This window comes from Nerophis ophidion, linkage group LG04 (assembly GCF_033978795.1).
Source record: "Nerophis ophidion isolate RoL-2023_Sa linkage group LG04, RoL_Noph_v1.0, whole genome shotgun sequence".
Lineage (NCBI taxonomy): Eukaryota > Metazoa > Chordata > Actinopteri > Syngnathiformes > Syngnathidae > Nerophis > Nerophis ophidion.
Genome location: NC_084614.1, coordinates 43965659 through 43992137, shown reverse-complemented (window position 1 = coordinate 43992137; position 26479 = coordinate 43965659). Strand labels below are relative to the sequence as shown.

At 40.7% G+C, this 26479-nt stretch overlaps 1 protein-coding gene across 4 annotated transcripts in view; it reads right to left on the bottom strand.

The window, feature by feature from the left end:
- wnt11 (wingless-type MMTV integration site family, member 11) overlaps positions 1-26479 on the bottom strand; it is a 52122-nt gene that overhangs the window by 6323 nt on the left and 19320 nt on the right. For all 4 annotated transcript variants that reach the window (XM_061898138.1, XM_061898137.1, XM_061898139.1 and 1 more), the window contains exons 4-5: positions 14790-15067; positions 14395-14687 (exon numbers count right to left, since the gene is read on the bottom strand). In XM_061898138.1, the coding sequence (XP_061754122.1) occupies positions 14395-14687; positions 14790-15067 (571 nt within the window). The remainder of the gene's footprint in view (positions 1-14394; positions 14688-14789; positions 15068-26479) is intronic.

Here is a 26479-nt window from a genome sequence, read left to right as displayed (position 1 = left end):
TTTTTATTTTAATGTAGTATTATTTAATATATATTATTGTTTTAGTTGCTTAAGAGATATTCCTGGCCCTGAATTTGCTTGTTGCTATTTTTATGTTTTTGTGCATTATTTGTTGCCGTAATCATTAAACGAACAGGTTACTCATCAGTTACTCAGTACTTGAGTAGTTTTTTCACAACATACTTTTTACTTTTACTCTAGTAAATATTTGGGTGACTACTCCTTACTTTTACTTGAGTAATAAATCTCTAAAGTAACAGTACTCTTACTTGAGTACAATTTCTGGCTACTCTACCCACCTCCGACAGTTATGACACTTATAGTTGTGTGCAGTGTAGACATTGTTATAGTTGCGTGCAGTTTAGACATAATTATAGTTGTGTACAGTTTAGACAAAATTATAATTGTGTACAGTTTAGACCAGTGGTTCTTAACCTGGGTTCGATCGAACCCTAGGGGTTCAGTGAGTCGGCCTCAGGGGTTCGGCGGAGCCTCCGCCTCTGAGGTCAAGACACACCCAAGTCATCGTGTAAATAAAAACTTCTCCCTATCGGTCTATTATAGATACCACCCCAAACAATATTTCCTTTAATTTTCCATATGATTTGCAAGTGTGTATATTGTTGTGAGTTCATGCACTATGTTTGTGTTGTTTTTTGAACAAGGTGATGTTCATGCACAGTTCATTTTGTGCACCAGTAAAAAAAAAACATAACTTTGTCTTGAATTTGAAAGAAAAAAAAACATTTTATATTTCACTAAAGAAGGGTTTGGTGAAGGCGCATGTGAAACCGGTGGGGTTCGGTACCTCCAACAAGGTTAAGAACCACTGGTTTAGACAAGGTTTACAGTTTAGACATAGTTATAATTGTTTGCAGTTTAGAAATAATTATAGTTGTGTACAGTTTAGACGTACTTATAGTTGTGTCTAGTCTTAGATAGCTATAGCGGTGTACAGTTTAGACATAGTTATAGTTGTGGACAGTTTAGACATAATTATAGAGTGTACAATTATGACAGTTATAGTTGTGTGCAGTCTAGACATTGTTATAGTTGTGTGCAGTATAGACATAATTATAGTTGTGTACAGTTTGGACAAAATTATAATTGTGTACAGTTTAGACAAAGTTTACAGTTTAGACAGTTATAATTGTTTGCAGTTTAGACATAGTTATAGTTGTGTACAATTTAGACATACTTGTAGTTGTGAACAGTTAAGACATAGTTAGAGTTGTGTACAGTTTAGACGTAGTTATAGTTGTGTGCAATTTAGACAGTTATAGTTGTGTGCAGTCGTCCATAGACGGACTAGCTCTCTCAAAGAGCCACAATTACAGATGGGTATTGGTTTTGTTTTAAGCAATACTAGTACCATATCGGTACTTAAAAATGGTGCCAGTGCTTCAACGGTGTCTGAACTGGTACACAAAAATGGAAAACATACAATTTTTGGTGAAACCCCCCACAATAAAATTTATTTTGTAAAACTAATGGTCAGAACTGGAATAAAACAAACAACATTTTTACTTTACCCACTTCCTGGAAAACTTATCAATGAGCTCTTTGTATTATTAGGTCAATCAGTGCTAAATATTATAAACTTATCACTTTCCTCTGGCACTGTTCCCCTAGCATTCAAAAAAGCGGCTATTCATCCTCTCCCTAAATTACCTAACCTTGATCCTGACCTCATGGTAAACTACCGACCGCTGTCTCACCTTTCCTTTATTTCAAAAATCCTCAAAACAATTGTTGCAGAGCAGCTAAATGAACACTTAGCGTCTAACAATCAATGTGAAACCTTTCAATCCGGTTTCAGGGCAAATCACTCTACGGAGACAACCCTCGCAAAAATGACTAATGATCTATTGCTAACGATGGATTCTGATGCGTCATCTATGATGCTGCACCTCGATCTTAGCTCTGCTTTCGATACCGTCGATCATAATATTTTATTAGAGCGTATCAATACACAAATTGGTATGTCAGACTTAGCCCTGTCTTAGTTTAACTCCTATCTTAATGACAGGATGCAATGCGTCTCCCATAACAATGTGACCTCGGACTATGTTAAGGTAACGTGTGGAGTTTCGGTCCTTGGCCCTGCACTCTTCAGCATATACATTGACATCATTCGCAAATACGGTGTTAGCTTTCACTGTTATGCTGATGACACCCAACTCTACCTGCCCCTAAAGTTGACCAACATGCCGGATTGTAGTCAGCTGGAGGCGTGTCTTAATGAAATTAAACAATGGATGTCCGCTAACTTTTTGCAACTCAACGCTAAGAAAACGGAAATGCTGATTATCGGTCCAGCTAGACACCGACCTCTATTTAATATTACAACTTTAACATTTGACAACCAATTAAACAAGGCGACTCGGTAAAGAATCTGGGTATTATCTTCGACCCTACTCTCTCCTTTGAGGCACACTTTAAAAGCGTTACTAAAACGGCCTTCTTTCATCTCCGTAATATCACTAAAATTCGCTCCATTTTGTTCACTAAAGACGTTGAGATCATTATCCAAGCGTTTGTTACGTCTCGTCTCGATTACTGTAATGTATTATTTTCGTTTCTCCCCATGTCTAGCATTAAAAGGTTACAGTTGGTACAAAATGCGGCTGCTAGACTTTTGACAAGAACAAGAAAGTTTGATCATATTACGCCTATACTGGCTCACCTGCACTGGCTTCCTGTGCACTTAAAATGTGACTTTAAGGTTTTACTACTTACGTATAAAATACTACGCGGTCTAGCTCCAGCCTATTTTGCCGATTGTATTGTACCATATGTCCCGGCAAGAAATCTGCGTTCAAAGGACTCCGGCTTATTAGTTATTCCCTGAGCCCAAAAAAAGTCTGCGGGCTATAGAGCGTTTTCCGTTCGGGCTCCAGTACTCTGGAATGCCCTCCCGGTAAGAGTTCGAGATGCTACCCCAGTAGAAGCATTTAAGTCTCATCTTAAAACTCATTTGTATACTCTAGCCTTTAAATAAACCTCCTTTTTAGACCGGATCTGCCGTTTCTTTTCTTTTTCTCCTCTGTCCCCCTCTCTCTTGTGGAGGGGGAGGACACAGGTCCGGTGGCCATGGATGAAGTACTGGCTGTCCAGAGTCGGGACCCAGGATGGACCGCTCGCCTGTGTCCCGACTCTGGACAGCCAGTATCGGTTGGGGACACACCAATAATCATGGATCATATTTTTTGTTTTTCCCCCTCCAGACTTTCTCTCTTTGTAGTGTTTGATAGACGCTACGTTGCTACATGGATTGGCCACCTGCCTTGACTCACATATGAACTTGAAGAGCCATCCAATTCCTAACCCATAGGGTTCAATATGATGTCGGTCCACCTTTCGCAGCTATTACAGCAGGGGTCCCCAAACTTTTTGACCCGGGGGCCACATTGGGTTAAAATAAATTGGTTGGGGGGCGGGTTGTTTATATATATATATATATACATATATATATATATATATATATATATATGATATCATGTCATCGTTTGGGAAATGGATTTTTAGACAATGTGATTTGCCTGAGCAGTTAGGAGACTCTGAGAGTAACAAGCAAAAAGCGGTAGAAAATGGGTTAGAAAGGACAGATTATAAGAAAAAATAGAAAAATTAAAACATTTCTTTTTTTTAACTTGGGACTTCCCGCATGCCAGATCTGGCTGGCTGGATCTGGCCCGGGGTCCGTAGTTTGGGGCCGTATTACAGCTTCAATTCTTCTGGGAAGGCTGTCTACAAGATTGCGGATTGTGTACCAAAAGCACATTGGCGAGGTCCCACACAGATGTTGGTCGACAAGGCCTAGCTCTCATTCTACGTTCTAATTAATCCCAAAGCTGTTCTATCAGGTTTAGGTCAGGACTCTGTGCAGGCCAGTCAAGTTCATCCACACCAGACTCTGTCATCCATGGGTTTATGGACCTTGCTTTGTGCACTGGTGCATAGTCATGTTGGAAAAAGAAAGGGGCCTGCTCCAAACTGTTCCCACAAGGTTGGGAGCATGGAATTGTCCAAAATGTTTTGGTATCCTGGAGCATTCAAAGTTAATTTCAATGGAACTAAGGGGCCAAGTTCAACTCCTGAAAAACCACCCAACACCATTATTCCTCCTCCACCAAATTTCACACTAGGCACAAAGCAGTCCGAAATGTAGCTTTCTCCTGGCAACCTCCAAACCCAGACACGTGCCAGATGGAAAAGCGTGATTCATCACTCCAGAAACCGCGTCTCCACTGCTCTAGAGTCCGGTGGCGACGTGCTTTTCACCACTGCATCCGGCGCTTTGCATTGGACTTTGTGATGTATGGCTTAGAAGCAGCTGGGCTAATTGGAAGGTCACATGAAGTTTGGAGCTCTTCAGCATCTGCTGACACCTTTCTGTCAGTTTATGTGGCTTACCACTTTGTGGCTGAGTTGCTGTTGTTCCCAACTTCTTCCATTTTCTTATAATAAAGCCAATAGCTGACTTTAGAATATTTAGGAGCAAGGAAATTTCACGACTGAATTTGTTGCACAGGTGGCTTCCTATGAAAGTTCCACTGTGGAAATCACTGAGCTTCTGAGCACGGCCCACTCTTTCACAGCTGTTTGTAGAAACAGTCTCCATGCGCAAGTGGTTGATTTTATACACCTGGATTAGGACACCGGGTTCTGATCATTTGAATGGGTGGACTTTTGGCGATATAGTGTAGCTAAACTACAGGAATCACTAATGGTTGAAAAAGGAGCGATGCTACTGCCACGTACTGGGACAAGTAGTCAAGCTACAAAGTGTCGCTACTTGTAGCGCAGTACTACCCATCACTGATTACTCCAAGGTTTGTTCACCTCCTGTGCTTAAACTGCACTGCTCTAAGAAAAAGACTAGAGACACAAGCCCCTTGGGAGACCTCAAAATGCACCATGACCTCCAAAGAGGGACCTAACCCGGCGCCCCCAAACACTCAAGCACACACATCGGCTACTGATCAGTATGGGACGCTTTTTGTGAAAAAGTTTGTGATTGCCATTTTAATGCCCATCATATACCCAGATCCCCTCTGGCAGACATTATATATTTTTAATTCCCTGGCTGGCAGGTGGCTAGCAGCTATCTATGTGTCTTCATACATAGTGTGGGGCCATTCCCCTAAGTTAATAATAATCACCTTAATAATCACCTCCATTACGGAAAATAAATTGCGTTCCTTAGTATCTGCGGTCCTCTCCAAGATTTCTCATAGTCATCCCACTGTGTTGAGTTTTTCCTTGCCCTGATGTGGGATCTGAACAGAGGATGTCGTTGTGGCTTGTGCAGTCCTTTGAGACACTTGTCATTTAGGGCTATATGAATAAACATTGAATGATGGATTGATTGATTGATTGATTGATTGATTGATTGCTTATCGTAAGTATCATTGTCAAGTAGTATTATCACAGGAGGACAAGGCTAAACATTTTATCAGAGCAGGCATGTCAATGGCTAAGCTAACCGCTAAGCTTGCTTCTCGCTGTGTTATATGTCAGCAGCCAAGAGGAGCGTTTGTAACCTGTAACATGTTTTCAAAAGATTTTCTTATCATTTTTATAAGGGCTGTACCAATCGATCCGCCACTGATCGGTACTTTCTTAAAAAAGTATATGATCGCCATTGCCAATTAACGCCTTTTATTGCTGATCACAACTGCCGATCCTATCTGGATGACGCCGTATTAAATTTTAGTATCCCCGACTGACTCGCAGCTAGCATCTAATTATGTATCACTATACACAGTGTAGAGCCGATCCTCTGAGTTAATAATAATCACCTTCATTTTGACAAAACAGTATTTCTTATCTTATCACTGAAGAAGAAAATACATATCACTAGCACTCACCATAAATAGATTGAAAAATGTACAATTAGTACATGTGATTGGTTCGGTATTTGTATCAGCCGGTATTATTCATGGATGATCGGAATCGGCAGCAAAAAACCCCGATTGTAAAACCCTTATTTGTATACCAAAGAATACATTACAAGATACAGCTGTAGTTGATAGTTGTTTTTGCTTTTGTTTAGTCATTGTGTACTATTGACTTTGTTTTGATCAAATAATTGTATGTAATAAAAGAGACAAGGGGAGTAGTTTAAGTATTGTGTTGATATTGTTACGCTGTCAATAGCACTCCCCATAAATACATAGAAAAATAGCATTACATCCCTAATAGGAACATCACAGATGAATTATGCTGGGTGTGAAGCGGAGCAAATCACGGTACAATTAGCCAAGTGCCAGTCCAAGCTTTAGTCTTCACTTTCTAATCCCCACACTTAATTTGCTCTTACATCCTCCACATAAAGCATTGACCATAAAAGGAGCATCCATAACATTGAGGTCTTGTGACTGTCAGGCCTAACTATGGAGACAGGAGGTCAGTTCAAGTGTAAAGACAGATAAAGCCTGTCTTCAAGTGGCGACAAGTGAGTGACAACTTAGTGGTGATACTGCACAAGGCTAAGCTAAAGACAAAGTTTTGGGGGACTTTTTCAAAGTTTGATGAGCTAGGCGAGCACATGAGGATTATTGACGCAATATTTGTCCTCTCAAGGCCCATTGAGATTTGGCAAAAATTTTACATATTCGGATGGCTGCTAAGATATCGGAAATTGAAGCTGGTGAGTGTCCTTGACATGAAACATGTCTATAGTTTATCTGTAAAGTGCCTGAATATGACATTCATGTGATGTATGACATTTATAATAGTTCAAAAAGGTCATGTGGTAAAGTTGCCTCCCACGTTTCCTTGCCCCTTCTGAGCCTGCTTCCAGGGTCTCTGCCACCACTTCAGTAGTGGTACACTAATGTAACTTACTTTACTCTATTTTAAACCTTTTTGACCTCTGGGGCCAACTTTTCCACTACAGAGGGACCTGGGGCCCACTCAAATATTAACACTGAATTAGTATTTATACTCTTGATTTTAATCTCATTCAGTGATTGATTATATCTAACCGACTTACAGTTTACAACCTTGTCAAATGATATGAAACCTCGTTTTAATCACCAAAGTTATTATATATTTAACACATAAACCTTAGGTTTAGGTCAGGCTGATTAGAAAAATAAGTACTAACCAAAAATACTGCATAAGACGGGACTCTTTAATTAGTGACGAAAAATAGATTTACATACAATTATGTTGTGCTAAAATAAATACACTAAAATGATAACATATGTTTTTAACTAAATTGTTAATGAAATTAAAGTGCAAATGAAAATTTAATTTCACCATTTTAGTCATTTATTGTTGCGCATGATAAACTTCTCTTTGACTTTAGCTCCAAACTTTGATATTGTCATTACTGCAACAAGTGGTGGAAAAGTACAGCTGGGGCCCATGCGTACCACAGCTGAGAAGCATATATTTTTTGGTGGCCCGTTTGGGGCCCTATGGTTAAGAAACACTGCTGTATGTAAACTATTGCTAAAAAGTGTGTGTTATGGAGTGGTACCTAAGGATATGGTTCTGTGGTAAGTTTGTTCCTTGCAAAAACAGCAAAACGGCATCGCCCATTGAAATGAATTGAAATCAATTTATGTGCTTGCCCCCAAACAATTTTAACATGTAACATGCCTTTCAAAAAGAAAAAAATAACCTTTAGATACTATTGTATGAAAATCAATACAATTGTATATCATTTCAGCTAATTCTCCATCAAACACACTATCTGCAACATCTCCATATTTTCATGGATAAATGTCTGCCGTTTAGTTGTTATTCTAACGGCCTTAGCTGGCTATAACAACTAACTCTGCTTCAGTAGCGTGCATACTAGCAGTGCTACACTCAACTGCTTTACAAAATGCGCTAGCCACAGGCTCTGTCATGTGTTTGATGCTTTTGTTCCTTAAATTTAATAAATATCATTAATTTATTCTTCTAAGCACTGTCTTTTACAAGCACTTTCTTCCTTCTTGGTAACGCTTACAAAGTCAAAGAATGAGTGCCTGAACAGGAAGACTTTGAGGTCAAAAGGGTTTAAATGACTAGAAAAGAGCAGTTTTTGATTTAGTCTAGACTTTGTTTTGATCAAAAAATTGTATGTAATGAAAGAGAATATGGAACTAGTTTAAAGGTGTCATATGTAATAATTTCATGTCAAGTCATCATTAAATGGCCCTGATATGTCAAAAGGTATTAATAAATCATGTTCTTTCATATACCTTTATAACTGATAACGATAGTTCAGCCGAGATATGGTCATTTCAAAATTAGATTTACAGCCTCGAAATATTGTTAATGTTTTTATTTCGATGCCCCGCCTCCGACCATTTGACCAATTAGAATGTCTGTGAGTGTGTCACATCCAGGTTGCCATTTACGCACCGCCATGTTGGTCGAGATATTACCACTGGTAAAGTTACTAAACTAAACTGACTTTAGTAAATCTAAAAGGCGTTGTTACGATTCTCAACTTATTCATGACAAAGCCAGGAACAAAACGAAGATTTGTCTTTGAAAGATGGAGACGATTGAAGATGGAGAAAATGTTTTCATCTGACGCCAAACTTGCTATATTCCTCCTTGATGGGTAAGTCAGGCATTTACGTTTTCTTATTACTTGTAATAAATGGAAATGGACATTTTTTATGTAAACTATAATGTCCAATATAGTCTATGACCTTGTCTAACAAAGGTAGTATGTTCGTGCAACGAATGCTTAGCATGCTAGCCCGGTTCATGACACATCGACATATAAAATAACGGGCGAAATATATGCCCGTTAGCCTGTATGCCGATGTGTCATCCAACTGACAGGGAAAAATATATTTCCGACAAATAAAACCTATGTGGATATGGGTAGTGTTAGTGCCTATTTCGTTCTAAATATGCTGATGAAATGGGTTCCAACATTAGCACGGCTAATTGCAGTTTCTGGTACTGTATGTGCATCAAACATGTATGGGGTGGTATTTGCTTGGCACAATATAATGCTTTACATGTAATGATTTTCTACTTTGTGTATTGACATGGTAGTAGGCTAAATGATTTATGCGTAACTTGGTTTTTGCGTAATGTGAGTTGGCTCATAGAATGGCACTCTGCACTAAAAGATGGTAATGTGCGTACTAGAGATGCGCGGTTTGCGGTCACAACAGCGGAGTCCGCGGATAAACCGCGGGTCGGGCGGGTGACATGACGAAAAAATTAATTTTAAATAGATTCGGGCGGGAATAAGCGGTAGAAAATGGATGGATGGATGGATAGATTCGGGCGGGTGGCGGTTGAACCAATTCAGAAATATATATACATAGTTAAATGTTATGTTGAAGAGGTTCATTTAGCCTACTGACGTGTATTTATAAAAGGTTGATTTATATAGGCTAGTAAGGTAAAGCGTTGTTCCTGACAGTACTTGATGTACAGTCTAGTGGTTAGGATTCAATGCGCTCACTGCCGCGGCCCGGGTTCGATTCCCGGTCAGGGAAATCACTTTTTTTACCATGAATTGATTAACGTGGACCCCGACTTAAGTTGAAAAACTTATTCGGGTGATACCATTTAGTGGTCAATTGTACGGAATATGTACTGAACTTTGCAATCTACTAATAAAAGTATCAATCAAAACAAACCATATAACACGTCACAGACGACGTCACGCTAACATCACGTGACACCTCTGATGAAGGCTGCAGAAGCAAGGTAGCCCAAACTTGTCAGGTACAACACTTTACCTTACTAGCCTATATCAATCAACCATTAATAAATAGTTTAATGTTGTTACCCACATACGAAAAACGAGCAGCACTCTTTGAAACAGTATGTGGGCATAATTTTGTGTCTCGTTTGGTCTGTGGATGGATGTAAGAAAGCTACTTCTGGGTATGAGTACACATTGTTTTGATGCATGAGAAGGGAGAAAGAAAGCGACTGATTGTAACAAAGACTAAAAAGTGTCACAAGGACTTTAAGCATTTGGGCTATAAGAACCAGAAGATCACAATTTCCTCCTAAAAGAAACATGCAGGCCAACAAGGTATTTGTTTGTCATTTGTTGGTATTTTACTTGGTAAAATGTTTAATCCACATGCTGTGCATGTTATTATTTTTACATTTGTAACGTGCTTTATTTATTACAGTTTTCACGGTGAATTTGAAAGGAAAGGAAGCCTTCAAATAAATCAGTTCAAGAAAGCCATTGTGTCTGTGCTATTTGGAGGGAGTTACACTTTCTAACCTCACTAATGCCTTGCATCGTCTATATTAGATATATAACAACGAACGGGTGGCGGGCGGTTGTGGCTTTGATAAAATGTTGGTTCGGGTGAATGACGGGTGGATGACGGGTGGATGACGACTATTGTAATGCGGCTGCGGATGATATAATTGCCTACCCGCGCATCTCTAGTCCGTACAAGGAAGATAATGCAATGCGTCAGATTGGATGCAACATGGGAGTTATGCTGAACGAAATGTTGGGGTAATTTTACTGTTGGCCTTGGCTTGCCATCAAAGTAGGTCTATGCGATCGATATTGAATATTATCATATTATTTCTATGGTTGTCCGTGCGCTCAAACGAGACAATTTAACAGGATAATGTCAACAATCTGTTCTGACTCCCGACAAAAATATTGCTGCGTAACTTTGCAAACACATTTGGCTAATCGACATCAGTAAAATTTGCCATAATTACTTAGTAAAGCATCTTGCAAAAAGCATAAACAAGAGAAAACTACAGCGTAGGACTCGTCGATTTCCATTTGAAGTTTGTGTATCTGGCATCCTCAGTCATGGAGAGTAGGAGGGGACTACATACCATGATTGTAGTACCATATCTAGCCACATTACTACATGTTGTTAATCAATAGCACTCATCATACATAAATAACAAAATATACAGTTTATATGTAATCGGTATCAGTATCGGCCAATCTCACTCATGGATGATCAGTATCAGAATTGGCAGCATAAATCTCTGAATGTGTTGGTAGTAGCGCTTTCAAATGATTGATTCTTTTAATCAGATTAATCACAGGTTATTACTTGCTTGCATAATTGTATGTGTTTTAAAAAAGACTCCCAATAATTCGACACAAATCAAATTGTTGGTTGTCTTGAACAGATTAATTTACTTCATGTTTTTTGTCTGTGACCTTTTGGAATTTATCACTAACGAGAGGTCTGAATGTATTTGTCCCCCCTCTGGAAACAATCTGAACCCCTTACAGTGCATAATGTTTTTATTTCTTCCTAGCATCTCTCAGCAATTGCACACAATTTGCAATAAAACAAGATGAAACATAATAAGCTTTATATGTTACTAAAAAAACTCCTGTGACTGCAATTGTTATTGTCAAAATATGCCTCCGGTGTCCTGCAATCCATAACAAATGAATCGAGTCTGAAGATAAGGCATTTCCTTCTCAGCCGTGCATTGAAAGAAAATTGGAAAATTCAATAAGTCTGCAAGATAACAGCATATTTTTTCCCTGATACTGCTTAGCCGGGTAAAACCCTCAGACAAAATGACTCTTTGCAGCTTTCTTGGTTCTCACCACACTTACACACTACAGGGAGCGAATAGTGTAAGCAAAACTTTATCAATGGGAAACCTTTAAATGCTTCCAAATCCGTGTGAGCCCCTTGAGACGATATCAGCTGCAGTTGTGTCGTGCCCAAGAATAAGTACATTAGTCATTGTTGCAGATAAAGGGACAAGGACCTCGGTCACAGTAGCCTTCTTTGGTGACACGTGCTCAGACAAGCAGGGTATTCTGGTTGTTATCAGCCAGCCCGCTAACTAAACTGTGCCACCAGGCAGGACGTCACTTTCCTAAAGTCAACACTGTGGACGAACCAACAATCGGTCAAAGGATCAGTCATTTCCTATTTGTTGCCGTGTGGGCCTGCCATTGTTCAGCAGCCGTGATTAGCCGCGTGTTTACCGAGTGACGCAATTCAGCTCACAGTGCATCACAGAATAATAAACCGTAGTCTGGCTTAAGAAGGTATTAGTTCTGTTTAAAAATTTTTGGGGCAGATCTACTTATGTGGGCATTTCTAATATGCAGCCTGTAGTGCTCCTTTCACTCTGCACCATACACCAGTCCTTCCTCAACTAGTGGGGCACGTGTGACCTCAGGGAAGATGCTTTTTTTTTGCCATACCACAATATGATGAAGCGTGTGTAGCATTTGGCTTCAATGTAACCATGGTGGGAGACGAGGAAAAAACGGTGTGTTGTGTCCTTTAATGCTATTAAGTTTACAATGTTACGAAATGGTATAGATATAACAATTTTACAGACAAATTATACTATTTATAGCCAAAATGGAGAGTGGGGGGTTGGCCGCGAAATATTTTCTTCATCCAAGGGGGGGGGGCATAACAGAAAATATCTGAGAAGCACTGCCATAGACTGTGAGAGTATAACGGCTGCTGCCTATTGCTTGTGTGGTATACCTTATTGTCTAATGTCTTACTCGCTCTGATGTTTATGAAACAAATACTTCTGTGTTTGTCCTTGCCACATTGCACTGTTTTGTTAAGATGGACTAGTACAAAATCGGATTAGTGACTCAACTTTGATGTCAAATGACAGCATAATTACTACTTGAGGTTTGAGAGAGAGTATGATAAAGTATTGTTTACATATCATCTTGGCATGCGCACACTAACACCAGCGTAATGAAGGTAAAAAATAACTTTTTTATGCAGCTCTGGAGTCGGAATCGATCAGAAAGTGTGTAGGTGTACCGAATGTCGTGACCGGGTGAATCAATATAATGTTTTTTTTTTGTTTCGACCACATCTAAAAAAGCATAGTTGTTTTAAGACATACACTGTATTTTAACTGTACATTTTTAAAAGATAAGTTATGATACTTTTGGAGAAGGTGGGGCATGGTTTTATTTGCAATCTGGGAATTCCTCCAGAAATAAAGTTATAAAATTGGCTGTGGAGCAAAATGTATGCAAAGTTTACACCAAAGCATATCCAATACATACTATCTTTAATCTGCAATACTTTGATTTTAGCCTTTTGTGTTCTTCCATTCTTTCATAACATTAAAGTGGTCGGGGACATTAAGATCTGTCCTCTCAGGTCGGCATGCAGGTGGGGGCACGGTTTGTTGTGCATCAGTTTTATGTTTGCAGTCATAAAATCAAGACGTATTTAGAAACCTCAATGTGTGTTTCCACAAACCACCACTTTGGCAACTGCTACAAAGTGATCATTCACAGTTGTTGGTGCACCAATTGAACAATGCTGGAATTTGCGAGAGTATAGGTCACACACATATGGAACCTTTGACAATTGGTACTTTAACAAACTGAACCAAATGCTACTTTGTGAGAAACTGAGGTTTTGCCACGATTAGAAAATACTAGGGGCGTAACGGTACGTCTATTTGTATTGAACTGTTTCGGGACAGGGGTTTCGGTTCGGTGCGGAGGTGTACCGAACAAGTTTCCACACGGACATATTAAGTAGCGTAAACAATAATCAAAATGCCGGACATTTGAGGCATGCTAGCAAAAGAGGACATGTCCGGTGTTAGCAGCGATCGGGCTAGGATGGACTGACCATACGTCCTCTTTTCATGTCTTATATGTCTTCTTTTACGGGGCTGTCCGGGCGAAGTTTCTTAAATGCCTCAAATGTCCGGCATTTTGAGTTATGGTTGTGTGTATTAACAATGTACGTTCAGGGTTAAGAAGGGGTTAAAAACAAAACAAATTGTGCGCGCATCAGCAGCATTCGTGAGGGAGGGGCAGAGAGCGAGAGAGTTATGATAAACGCGCATGCGTCTCCAGGCTCTGCTTTTTATCCATTGATTTATCAGATTTAATTTTTTATTATCTATAGCAGGGGTGTCAAAAGTGCGCCCGGGAGGCCATTTGCGGCCCACAGCTAATGTTTTGAAGGCCCACGGCACATTCTAAAACTACTATGAAAATAAACAAAAACATGACAAAGTGAAATAAAAAAGCTTGAAGGTTAAATGTGATTTAAAAAAAGTTGCAATGTTGACTAATAAAACTAAGCTGTTTTTTTTTTCTTTCAAACTGTCATTGCTCAAAACATAATATTGAATCAAAATCAATGTTATTATGAATTATTGATCTATCCAAGGTTCCGATTACTTCACATCAAATATTCCACTAACAAAAATATTTTTGGTGGAAGATCTTGCAAATTTAGTAAATAAATAACCCAAAAAATTATATTTTGTTGTTTTCTTACTGTACCGAAAATGAACCGAACCGTGACCTCTAAACCGAGATTTGTACCGAACCAAAATTTTTGTGTACCTTTACACCCCTACAGAATAACCATATGGTATGGGTCTACCATTGTGGTACTACAAAATCTACACTGCTTCTGCAGTAGAAATCAAAAGTCTCACCTGTCCTGCGTGCCAACAGAACCCTGTTTTTCACTCTTGCTGCAGAAGTCTGGGGAGCTCTGCAGGTAGACGAGCTCGTTCTCTCTCACAGGCCTGATGTCAATGTCTTTGGGCACCAACTGCTTGCGTGTCCCCATGGGTCGGTGCACCACCTTTGTCGCTGACAGGTACTTAGTCTTCAGGTCCATGGCGATCTCTCTCAGGTCCTGAAGGCCTCTCCAGCAGGTCCTGATGGAGCAGGAACCGGATACGCCATGGCATTTACACTTCATCACCAGCGCCTCCCTCAGTGCCTATCAACAAAGAATTCAAAGCTTAGATTGGGATCACTGTTCGGTTTTTCTATTGCATGTTTACTAGCAAGGCACTTCTAAACATTGCTGTAGCTTGCTTACCTGTCTCCCCACTTCACTATTGTGAAGGTGCATCAGTTTGTTGGCATGAGAGCCTGCACGTTTCATCTTCATGGGAGCGTCCGCAAACTTGGAGCCCATTATTAAACCATAATGTAGGTTGTCAGCGCAGCCCCCCCAGCGATAGCCGGGCTCGGGAATCTCAGCCGGAATGGGACCGCACGAGCACAGTCGCAAATCTCCTGATGTGCAGGCCCTGGCGATGGTGTGGCTGATGGTAGCAGCAGACAAGGCATACACGAACGCTGTTTCCCTCGTTCCTAGTGAACGAAACAAGAACCAACATTTAACAGACTTCTAAATACGTTGAATATTGCGGACACGTCTGTTACTGGATACTGTCAAATACTCCTCTGCCTTGAAAAATTTGTATGTGTAAGTAATATGCAACTATAATTATTTAATACTTTGTTTAGATTGCAAAATGTGCTGTTTTAGACTGTAATATTGTTCAATTAATGACATTTATTACAGTACATATGTCTAGCTTGAGTGCTAATGTGAGCTAAGCTGTTGCGTAGCTGCTAGCTCCTAATACCATGTTTACCCACAATGATAATCTTTTATGAATGACTTTACTGAAATTTATTCGGGGAGAGCGATAGTTTTTAATTTCGATATTGATCCGATACCAAGTAAATACAAGGCTAGCTAGTATCGCCAATACTAATACAGATAGTTTGACTTGAAATGTCAAATTATTGAATCATTTTGTGAATGTGCCTCTAGTTCGTTGATTATGACTACAATAACACAGGACAATATTTTATTCACAAAAAAATGGCTATATAACTAAATGCAACCATACAATTTGTATGAAATGTTTATCAAATTATTAAAATACCTCTCTTATTAGGAAAAAATGTACCAGTGCTTGATAACAACAAAATGCAAAAATTTAACAAAAATGTGAATATATTAAAAAAGAACCATAAATAACTTCCATTGCAGCCAGATGTTCGTGAAAAATAAAGTCAGTAGTCAGTGAAGCAGGAAGCAAAGTGAGCAGTGGAATGAGCAAGAGGTGCGCAGTTTGCGCTGACAGACTGGGAGTTTCACTGCAGTCTCGTGAAAGCAAGTCATTTGCTGGACGTATAGGCAAGAACGGCATCAACAGTATCGATCACATCACGTGAGTATCAACTTGATGCCAATTCCCACTTTGGTATCGAAAATATTGAGAATATTGATACCTGATACCACCAAGTATTCAGATCTTAACTGGCTGTCCAGCTTTGCACAAGTAAATGCGCCATAGGACTGCTTGTATTGGAGCTCAGACCGCACATTTTAGATGCAAGGTGATATAATCCAATAATTGATTTTTTTTTTCTTGCTGATATTGGACTGATATCAATATCAGATCCATCCATCCGTTTTCTACCGCTTATTCCTTTTGGGGTTGCGGGGGCGCTGGAGCCTATCTCAGCTACAATTTAGCGGAAGGTGGGGTACACCCTGGACAAGTCGCCACCTCATCGCAGGGCCAACACAGATAGACAGACAACATTCACACTCACATTCACACACTAGGGCCAATTTAGTGTTGCCAAACAACCTATCCCCAGGTGCATGTCTTTGGAAGTGGGAGGAAGCCAGAGTACCCGGAGGGAACCCACGCAGTCACAGGGAGGACATGCAAACTCCACACAGAAAGATCTCGAGCGCAGGATTGAACCCAGGACCTTCGTATTGTGAGGCAGACGCACTAACCCCTCTTCACCGTGCTGCTCAATATCAGATCCAATAAATATAATGATAATATAATTGTTTCAATTTTGCCCATTTAAACTGGTTGAAGTGTGTGACAAAGCAAAGGATACATGCTAATAACTAACTGTTACTGGTAAGAAACCAGCTGGTCAAATGGATAACAAAGCTTTTTACTTTTCTTACGTTGGTCGGTTGGATATTTAGCATGCATCTGCAGTGGATATAACAGACAAAGAAGATATCTCATATTACTCCTAAATGTTCCAGAATACTCTTTGTACTACAAAAGTAAAGTAAATGTATAGACCGGCATCAACCACCCATCTTGATCGGAATGAAATTTTTATCCCAAAATATGTGATCGGGTCAGAATATTCCGAATGTCGTGTTTACATAAAGCATTTTTATTCTTGTTAGGCTTTTAATCCAATTAATTGTGTCCATGTGCACATAGCTGTTGTCAGCCAACAAGACAACTAAGATACATTGTCAGAAAAACGAGACAAACTAAGTTGAATTGTATACACGAGGTACTCAACAAGCCACACGTTTTGGACACAAAGCTAATGAATTGAAATGGAATGGTTGACAGGGACACACGGACGCCTCACAGCATGCCTGCGGCCGACCAACATCGTATGGTGATTGACGGTATGTAACCCTTTCAAGTTTTTCCGTTATGTTGGCTTGATGGAAACAGTTTGAACTGGTTGCTGCCGAGTGGAAATTGGCTTGTTGTCTCAGTTTGTCGGTTGTTGCTGGTGAGAGGAGCCAAGTGTTTGGATCGCTGCGTCAGGCTAGTGTGGGGTTGGGAACGCAGAGCTGGATTTTTTTTAAAGTTATCACACAGCTCTTGTGACTTTTGATGCCGCTAGCTTTTATTGTGTTTTCGTGATCATTCAACTGTTGGTAAAATGGCAGAAAGAGTATAACTCACGGAAAAGGCCATGATGAATAAAATTTAATCAGTTCACACGGCACAGAAAAGGAAAGTGAATGAAATGAAATGCCAGATTTTTTTCTATAACAGAGTTCATAAAGGGTGACAAAAATATTTCATTGGTCAGATCTCAGCTAGATGTTTTACTGCAACTGTCTGATGATGCCTTTGCTTTACATGAGTCCCAGATGCAGTTAATTCCCAGTGATGAATGATTCCAATAAACATAAGGAAGAATGCTTTGAGAATATGCACAGAAAGATCCCGAGCCCGGGATTGAACTCATGACTACTCAGGACCTTCGTATTGTGAGGCACATGCAGTAACCCAGGTGCCTGAATGATGGAAATGGATTTGCTACAGCAAAGGCTTTGATTCATGAGCATTTTGGAAATGATCATGTAAATATCCTCTACTTACATAAATAAAATATTTTCATTGTCATCATTTAAATCAGAAGAAGCAAAGGTTATGCAAGTATAGTCCGTTTTTACGTGGATGTTGTAATGTCATGAAAGATGTACCGTATATAGTCTGTGTGGTTTGAATACATTAGCGAAAATGCTCACTGTGATCAAGAAGCTACCATATAAGCTAAGGAACTAGTGGCGCACAACAGTTTGCGACATACAGTACAGAAAAGGGGTCGGCAGAGTGAGTCATGTACCCTGATATTGTAAGCTTTATTGTGTGTCAAGTAGAAATTGTTATGGACCCTGTATTTGGAGACAAACAGGATGCCCCAACACTGGTGTCAGTCAAGCAAGGCCGCAGAACAAAATCCATGCCTCGTTAAAAGGTCAAAGGGAGCAGTTTTGCCACAACTGTTACAGCAATCAAAAAAAGGCCCCAACAGATAACAAAGGGGATGGATCGGAGATTGCTTGCCTATATCATAAAAATTGTGGACACATGCTGGAGAGGAAAGCCCACATTTAAAAGATTGTGAAAACTAATGGAGTTTGCTTTGGCTGCTTGGGTATGAGGCACATTAACAGAGAATGTAAGACGCGTATTGATATATAAAATATGTGGCTCACGACACCCCAGCTTGCTGCACATCCATCCATTGGTATAGGAACTAGTAGTTTCACTGGGGAGGTGACCTAGAATGTAAACTTGCCATCATGACAGTCCGAGGTCAAATCAACTAAGGGGCTAAGGTCAGTTTGGCTTTTTAGACCCATGAAATACTGCATCTATCTGCACACAAGGTGTTTGAAAGACTTGGAAAACAAGGATTTTGTTTTGCACAATGGGCCAAAAGAAAGTGGTGGAGAGTGGTATTTCATCTCATTTGGAAATCGCTGGATTGGAGAGTGATGCGTATTGTTAAATACAGAAGATCTTTGTCCAACATAAGATGCCTGTCGATGGATGCAATATCACACAATAGCAAAACTTGAGAAATTTACCTCACTTGAAACAATGTCTGCCCACCAGAAATAGATGCAGATGGGAAGATTCTGATAGTCACAAATGTCCCCAGTGCTTTGGAGCCAATCAGAAATATGAATGAAGAGCCATATGTTGTCAAGACAAGGTTAGGTTGGAGGGTAAATGGGCCACTTGGTGGATGCAGTAATAGTCCTCAGTGTCAGTCACCAGTTATCGTCAATAAAATATCAGTCATCACACTTGACGAGGTTAGGAATAAGCAGTATAAGACAAGTTTCATTGAGAACAACCAAGACCAATTACTGGGGATATCAACGGAGGATTGCAGGTTCCTTGAAATGGCTGACAGATCTGTGAAACTGATTGATGGCCATTACAGCATCGGTGTGTCTCTTTAGGACAGAAATTTCAGCATACCCAACAATCGCAATGTTGTTGAGCAACGTATTCTTAACAAGGACTACGTTGCATTCATGATCGACCTCATAGCAAGTGGATTTGCAGAGAGCGTTCCAAACACAGATCTGCTGCCCAAGAGTGGACAGGTTGGGTAAAGCAGCTACAAATATTGGACGGCTACAGCACCAGCAGATTTTTGAAACCTCCCAGCTTTGCAGGAAAAACTGTAGCTCAGTTACATCCTTTTGCGGATGCGAGTGAGAAGGGCTGTATGTAGAAATGTCGCCGCTGAAGTGGCAGCTGGTTGCCTCATCTGTGCTTTTTTTTTAATGCCTTTTGTGTTCTTTGATGTTCTTGTTTGAATATTTGTTGTAGGCTTTTGGCACTGTCACCTACCTGCTGTTGCACAATCATAATGGTCTGGCACACAGTGATTTCTTAATTAGAGAGTACAGGTTCACACCTTTAACGCCTGTGACAATTCCACGTACGGAACTGACAGCAGCTGTGGTGGCAGTTTGTATAGATTAGCTGTGGAGAAGGGAGCTGAGGAAGTAGCTGCAAGACAAGTTTTTTGGTCAGACAGTACCTCTGTTCAGGAATATATCAAAAATTAAATGTCAAGAATTTGTGTCTTCATAGCCAACAGAGACACAGAGATCCTCAAGATATCCAATTCATCTCTATGGAAATATGAGCCTACCATACACAATCCAGCAGATTTTGCCTCCAGAAGTGTGCGTGTCGAATCCGTTCTGACGTTATATTGGCCTTGATTAGTCCTCTCTCCGCTGCCTCCAAAGGTACAGAACGCAGCAGCCCGCTGGCTAACAGGGACCAAACGCTGGGAGAACATAACCTCTATGCTCTCGGCTCTCCATTGGCTTCCAGTACTTTAAAGGAATTATGCTAAAAAGCTGCTCTTCGTTTTTAAATGCTTGCATAGACTTGCCCCATCTTACTAGTCTGAGCTCCTGCAGCCTCACTGCCAAAGCAGAGCATTAAGGTCTGTAAACAAACTGCTGCTGTCTGTCCCACGCTAAGCTTTGCTGTAGCTGCCCCTAACTCATGGAACAATCTACCTCTGCACATCAGGGATGCTCAAACAGAGCATTTTAAAACCATCCTAAAAACGCATTTATTTTCTCAAGCATTTCGCAGATAACACCTTGGTTTTAGCCCAACCGTTTCTTTTTTGCTGTTCTTTTATTACTGTTTATTCTATTATTCACTGTTTTATTATTTGTATTCTTTTTATTGGTTTTACTGTCTTATGTGCCCTGTGTATCACTTCAGTCAACACAAATTGTTTTTATGTGCTATATAAATTAAAGTTGACTTTACTTGAAGAATGAAATGTGGATATGTGGTCCCCCATTTCTCCTGCAACCAAGGGGAAGAAGCTTGGTCTGTGGATCCAGATGACTTGGGAGAGTTGCTGTCTAGTGACCCAGAAGTCAAGGTTTCTGCTATTGTTTCAAGACGATGCTGTGACATGTTTAATAAACCGCAGCTTATCCTGGACACGTCTCGTAAGAGTGATGGCCTGATTACTAAACCTTAAAGCTTTGCTATTGAGTATCCGGCAACGGAAGGAAGTTCATGCTCATGCTTCTCAGTCTGCATCAAATGGAAAACAGTACAAGGATGGTGGGATATGTCAACGTCACCTCTCATTAAAATAAATCAAAGACAGTGAAATGGAATTAATCAAGTTCTGTCAGAGACAAATGTACTCAGAAGAGTTTTTCTTGCCTCCAGAGAGGAGAGAGTGGAAAGGAAACAGTCACATCTCCAAGTTCAATCTGATAATAGAAGATGGCATTTTGAGAGTCGGAGGTTGGCTTGGTAAGGCAGCTATGCCAGAAGAGTGTACACCAAACCGTCTTCTGCTTCTCAAAACCCAGCCCTGTTTACCACTTGGTCTGTTTCACAAGCCGTAGAGTTATCCACAACGCAGATGGAAACAGGTCCAACGTATTGCTGATTTATTTTGGAAAATATATACTATGGAGTATTTACCACAACTACAGGAACGCCAGAAGTGGACAAAAGTCAAGAGGAACTTCATTCCTGGGACCCTGTGCTGATATTGGATGATTCTGCCCATCCGTAGTCCTGGATCCATGTAAGGGTCACTGAGGCACTTCCAGACAGAAGGGGACTAGTGCGGAACGTCAAAATTAGAACCCACACCAGCACCCTCAGCAGACGTGTGACCAAGGAGTCGGCAGAGTCTTGAAGGCAGCTTTGACTTGTTGGATTTAGACTTGACGTGAGTGTTGACTCACTTAGGACATGGGCTGGTAACCTCTGTCCTAGACTTGACTTGACATGTTGAAGAAGATTGGATCAAGATCTACCATGAACTTTATACTTAAGATGGACTATGGACACCTCATGAAAGATTAAAAACAAAAAAAAACAAAGAGCCAAAGAAATTGTATAATATGTAAATTTTTTTATGTGGGTTATGTGCTTATAATTGTTACTGGGGCAACTGTAATTATTTTGGGGCTGGGATGTAGGTGCCAGCTAATGTTATTTGTTTTATTTGTGGTGCATGTTCTTTTTACAATTGATTAGTTTGTCATTTACTGAATGATGGGGACGTGAGTCACGTGGAGTGTGGTATGTCAGCAGTAGTAATAACAGCTGTTAACCTGGTGTTCTCATTGAGCAAGTGAAAGGTGGACAGGGGATGTCCTACTTTGCTGACCGCATTTCGATCGCATTGATATAACACATTTAGTTTGATAGAAGGCATTGATTGAACCCATTTATATCGCATTTTGTTTGGAAAGATATGTCATTATTGTTTCCAAGCAAATAAATATCTAAAAAGCAACATTGAAGCGATCATTTTTGGACAAACCAGTTCGTACGGCAAGAGCAAGTTTTTCACCTGTTTAGCCTCAAAGCGAGTGTATTTTGCTTTTTTTGTGGCTAGTCGCTCAACATAGCTGTTTAATACATATTACTGAGGTGCAGAATAAATATCAGACGGATATTTATCAGGCCAATATGATGTCATACCAATAAATCCGATTTAAAATCCATCCACTTTCTCCAGTTTGTCCCTTTTGGGGTCGCGGGGGGTGATGGAGCCTATATCAGCTGCTTTCGAGCGATAGACGGGGTACACCCTGGACAAGTCGCCACCTCAGAATAAGATAATTTTCACTACCTTGCTTGCGGGGAGGTTCTCTCTGAAACTACAATCATGGCCGCCCGGGCGGGGATGATGGTTGAGTCAGTGTGAAGGGAAAAACTCCAGACAACATTCAAACTCACATTCACACACTAGGGCCAATTTTGAATATCTAAGAACGATAGCTCTAACCTAAGCAATTATTTTAACCCCAGGCCAAATTGATATAAAAAGTGTGTGTGTGTGTATATGTATATATATATATATATATATATATATATATATATATATATATATATATACATATACACACACACACACACACACACACACACACACACACACACACACACACTTTCTCTCGTTAAATGCTGCCACCTCTTAATACTTCAACTGGTATGTTCGGTTCTGTGTGGATTACCGCAAGGTGAATGAAGTATCACGTTTTGACGCGTACCCCATGCCTCGGGTCGACGAGCTCCTAGATCGGCTGGGCACTGCTCGTTTTTTCACGACACTGGATTTAACCGAGGGCTACTGGCAGATTCCCTTGTCACCGGAGTCCAAGGAAAAAACGGGCTTTTCCACTCCAGAAGGTTTATACCAAAATGTAACACTTCCGTTTGGCTTGTTCGGTGAGCCCGCCACAATCCAGCGCCTCATGGACCGGGTGCTGCGACCCCACGCTGCATACGCGGCCGCCTACCTGGATGATGACATCATCCAGAGTAGCGTCTGGGAACAACACATGCGGCGGGTGGGGGCAGTGCTCGAGTCCCTGAGGCAGGCAGGGCTCACCGCCAATCCGGCGAAGTGTGCAGTTGGCCGGAGGGAAGTACAGTATTTGGGGTTCCACTTGGGAGGAGGGCAGGTGCGGCCGCAGGTAGATAAAACAGCGGCAATTGCGGCCTGCCCAACACCCTAGACGAAAAAAAGAGATGAGGCAGTTTTTGGGTCTGGCGGGTTACTACCAGAGGTTTATCCCCCGGTTTGTGGACCTGACCAGCCCAATAACTGACCTCACCCGAAAGGGTGCCCCAGATCTGGTCCAGTGGACGGAAAAGTGCCAGCAGGCGTTTGAGAGGGTTAAGAAGGCCCTCTGTAAGAAGCCGGTCCTACAAATGCCTGATTTTTCTCTCCCGTTTTGTCTGCAGGCTGACGCGTCGGGCAGAGGACTGGGAGCGGTTTTGTCCCAGCAGGAGGAGGGTATTGACCAACCCATCCTTTACATCATCCGCAAGCTATCCGAAAGGGAGGCCAGGTACAGCACAGTGGATATGGAGGGCCTCGCCATCAGGTGGGCGGTCGAGGCCCTCTGATATTACCTCCTGGGGCGCTCATTCAGCCTCTGCTCGGACCACAAACCCCTCCAGTGGCTCCTCTGCATGAAAGATGCCAACGCGCGGATCACCCGTTGGTGTCTAGCTTTGCAACCCTACAACTTCAAAGTAATCCACAGACCTGGTGCACAGATGGCCGTGGCCGACTTCCTTTCCCGCTCTCTCCCGGGGTGTGGCAGAACCGGCTTCGAGATTAGCGACAGGTGAGTGGATGACACAGCTGAAAGTGTTTGTCTAATCACCTGTTGGAAAGGAAGGAGAGGTGTGGATGGTGGAGCACGAGCGAGACGGAGACCGACAAAGACAATTGCTGAAAAGCACCAAGACAATTCTATTGAAAAATAAAACATTGTTGAACCTGAAGAAGCCTGTCATGTCGGTCCTTGGTGGTCTGGAGAACCCGGAAGCAACAGACCTCCACAGTAATATAATGTATTGTAGGGCCCAGAAGAAGAAACACAAAGTCTGACGCTCTTTTTAGCTTTTATTGCCAGTCTTGTGCTAGCTATGGGCTTAATTCAAACATGTATTTCCTCCGTGCAAACACTTCTGTTCCATAGTTCACTCCCGGACACACAACGACACTTCCTCATTCTATGCTGACACAGTGTGTTCACAGCCCATGGAAAAAATTAACATCACTACACACTAACATATACATTAACACAAGTAGGTAGTTACAGTATGAATGGTAATATATAGTTTATTATTTGCGCAATACTGATTAGTGATGCACTGTACTTTGATCACTGGAACAGCGCTGCCAAAACCGTACCATACGCACAGGGTTGTCTGGATTAAAGGCAGCATGTCCGCGATGTAGACATACTTTTATTATATTTAGGATATACCCACAGACAGCGATGATAGTGGCGGCCTTTAAGGACGGAAAGGCTCCCAGCAGCATGAAACAAGTGTGACGCCAGGCTCTCTGCATCTCGCTTTTAATCCCCGACATGGAGTGACAGAAGTAAAGAGTCTCTAAACACGAGTACTGTCTACAATAACACCAGAAATAGATGCTGGATCTGTTGCCACTTGTTTTAAAAACTGGATTTGTTGCCACTTGTTTTAAAAAGAAAAACCGACTAAAAGGATCTGAGAATTCTTGAGAAAAATTTAAATAAATCTCAAAGTACCTTGTACAAAAAGCAGCAACAATTGAAGTAGGGCAATACGATATTATGTTAGAAAAATATATGTCAATATATAATATAATATGATATATATATATATATATATATATATATATATATATATATATATATATATATATATATATATATATTTGATGGGAAATTGTGTTAGATGTAAATATAAACGAAATACAATGATTTGCAAATCCTTTTCAACCCGTATTCGATTGAATGCACTACAAAGACAACATATTTGATGTTCAAACTCATAAACTTTTTTTTTTTTTTGCAAATAATAATTAACTTAGAATTTCATGGGTGCAACACATGCCAAAGTAGTTGGGAAAGGGCATGTTCACCACTGTGTTACATCACCTTTTCTTTTAACAACACTCAATAAACGTTTGGGAATTGAGGAAACTAATTGTTGAAGCTTTGAAAGTGGAATTATTTCCCATTCCTGTTTTATGTAGAGCTTCAGTCATTTAACAGTCCTGGGGTCTCCGCTGTCGTATTTTATGCTTCATAATGCGCCACACATTTTCGATCAGAGACAGTTCTGGACTGCAGGCGGGCCAGGAAAGCACCCGCACTCTTTTTTTTACAAAGCCACGCTGTTGTAACACTTGTCTTGCGGAAATAAGCAGGGGCGTCCATGATAACGTTGTTTGGATGACAAAATATGTTGCTCCAAAACCTGTATGGACCATTCAGCATTAATGGTGCCTTCACAGACGTGTAAGTTACCCATGCTTTGGGCACTAATACACCCCCATACCATCACAGATGCTGGCTTTTGAACTTTGCGCCCATACCAATTTGAATGGTTATTTTCCTATTTGTTCTGGAGGACACCACGTCCTCTGTTTCCAAATATAATTTGAAATGTAGACTCGTCAGACCACAGAACACCTTTCCACTTTGCATCAGTCCATCTTAGGTGAGCTTGGGCCCAGCCAAGCCGGCGGCGTTTTAGGATATTGTTGATGAATGGGTTTGGCTTTGCATAGTAGAGTTTTAACTTGCACTTACAGATGTAGCGACCAACTGTAGTTACTGACAGTGGTTTTATGAAGTGTTCCTGAGCCCATGTGGTGATATCCTTTACACACTGATGTCGGTTTTTGATGCTGATCCCTGAGGGATCAAAGGTCCGTAATATCATCTCTTACGTGCAGTGATTTCTCCAGATTCTCATAACTTTTTGATAATATTACGGACCGTAGATGGTAAAATCCCTAAATTCCTTGCAATAGCTCGTTGAGAAATGTTCTAAAACTGTTCGACAATTTGCCTACAAAGTGGTGACCCTCACCCCATCCTTGTTTGTGAATTACTTAGCATTTCATGGAAGCTGCTTTTATACCCAAGCATGGCACCCAACTGTTCCTAATTAGCCTGCACACCTGTGGGATGTTCCATTTGAGTGTTTGCCTTTCCCAACTTCTTTGTCACATGTTGCTGGCATCAAATTCAAAAGTTAATGATTATTTGCTACAACAAAAAATGTTTATCAGTTTGAACATCAAATATGTTGTCTTTGTAGCATATTCAACTGAATATGGGTTGAAAAGTATTTGCAAATCATTGTATTC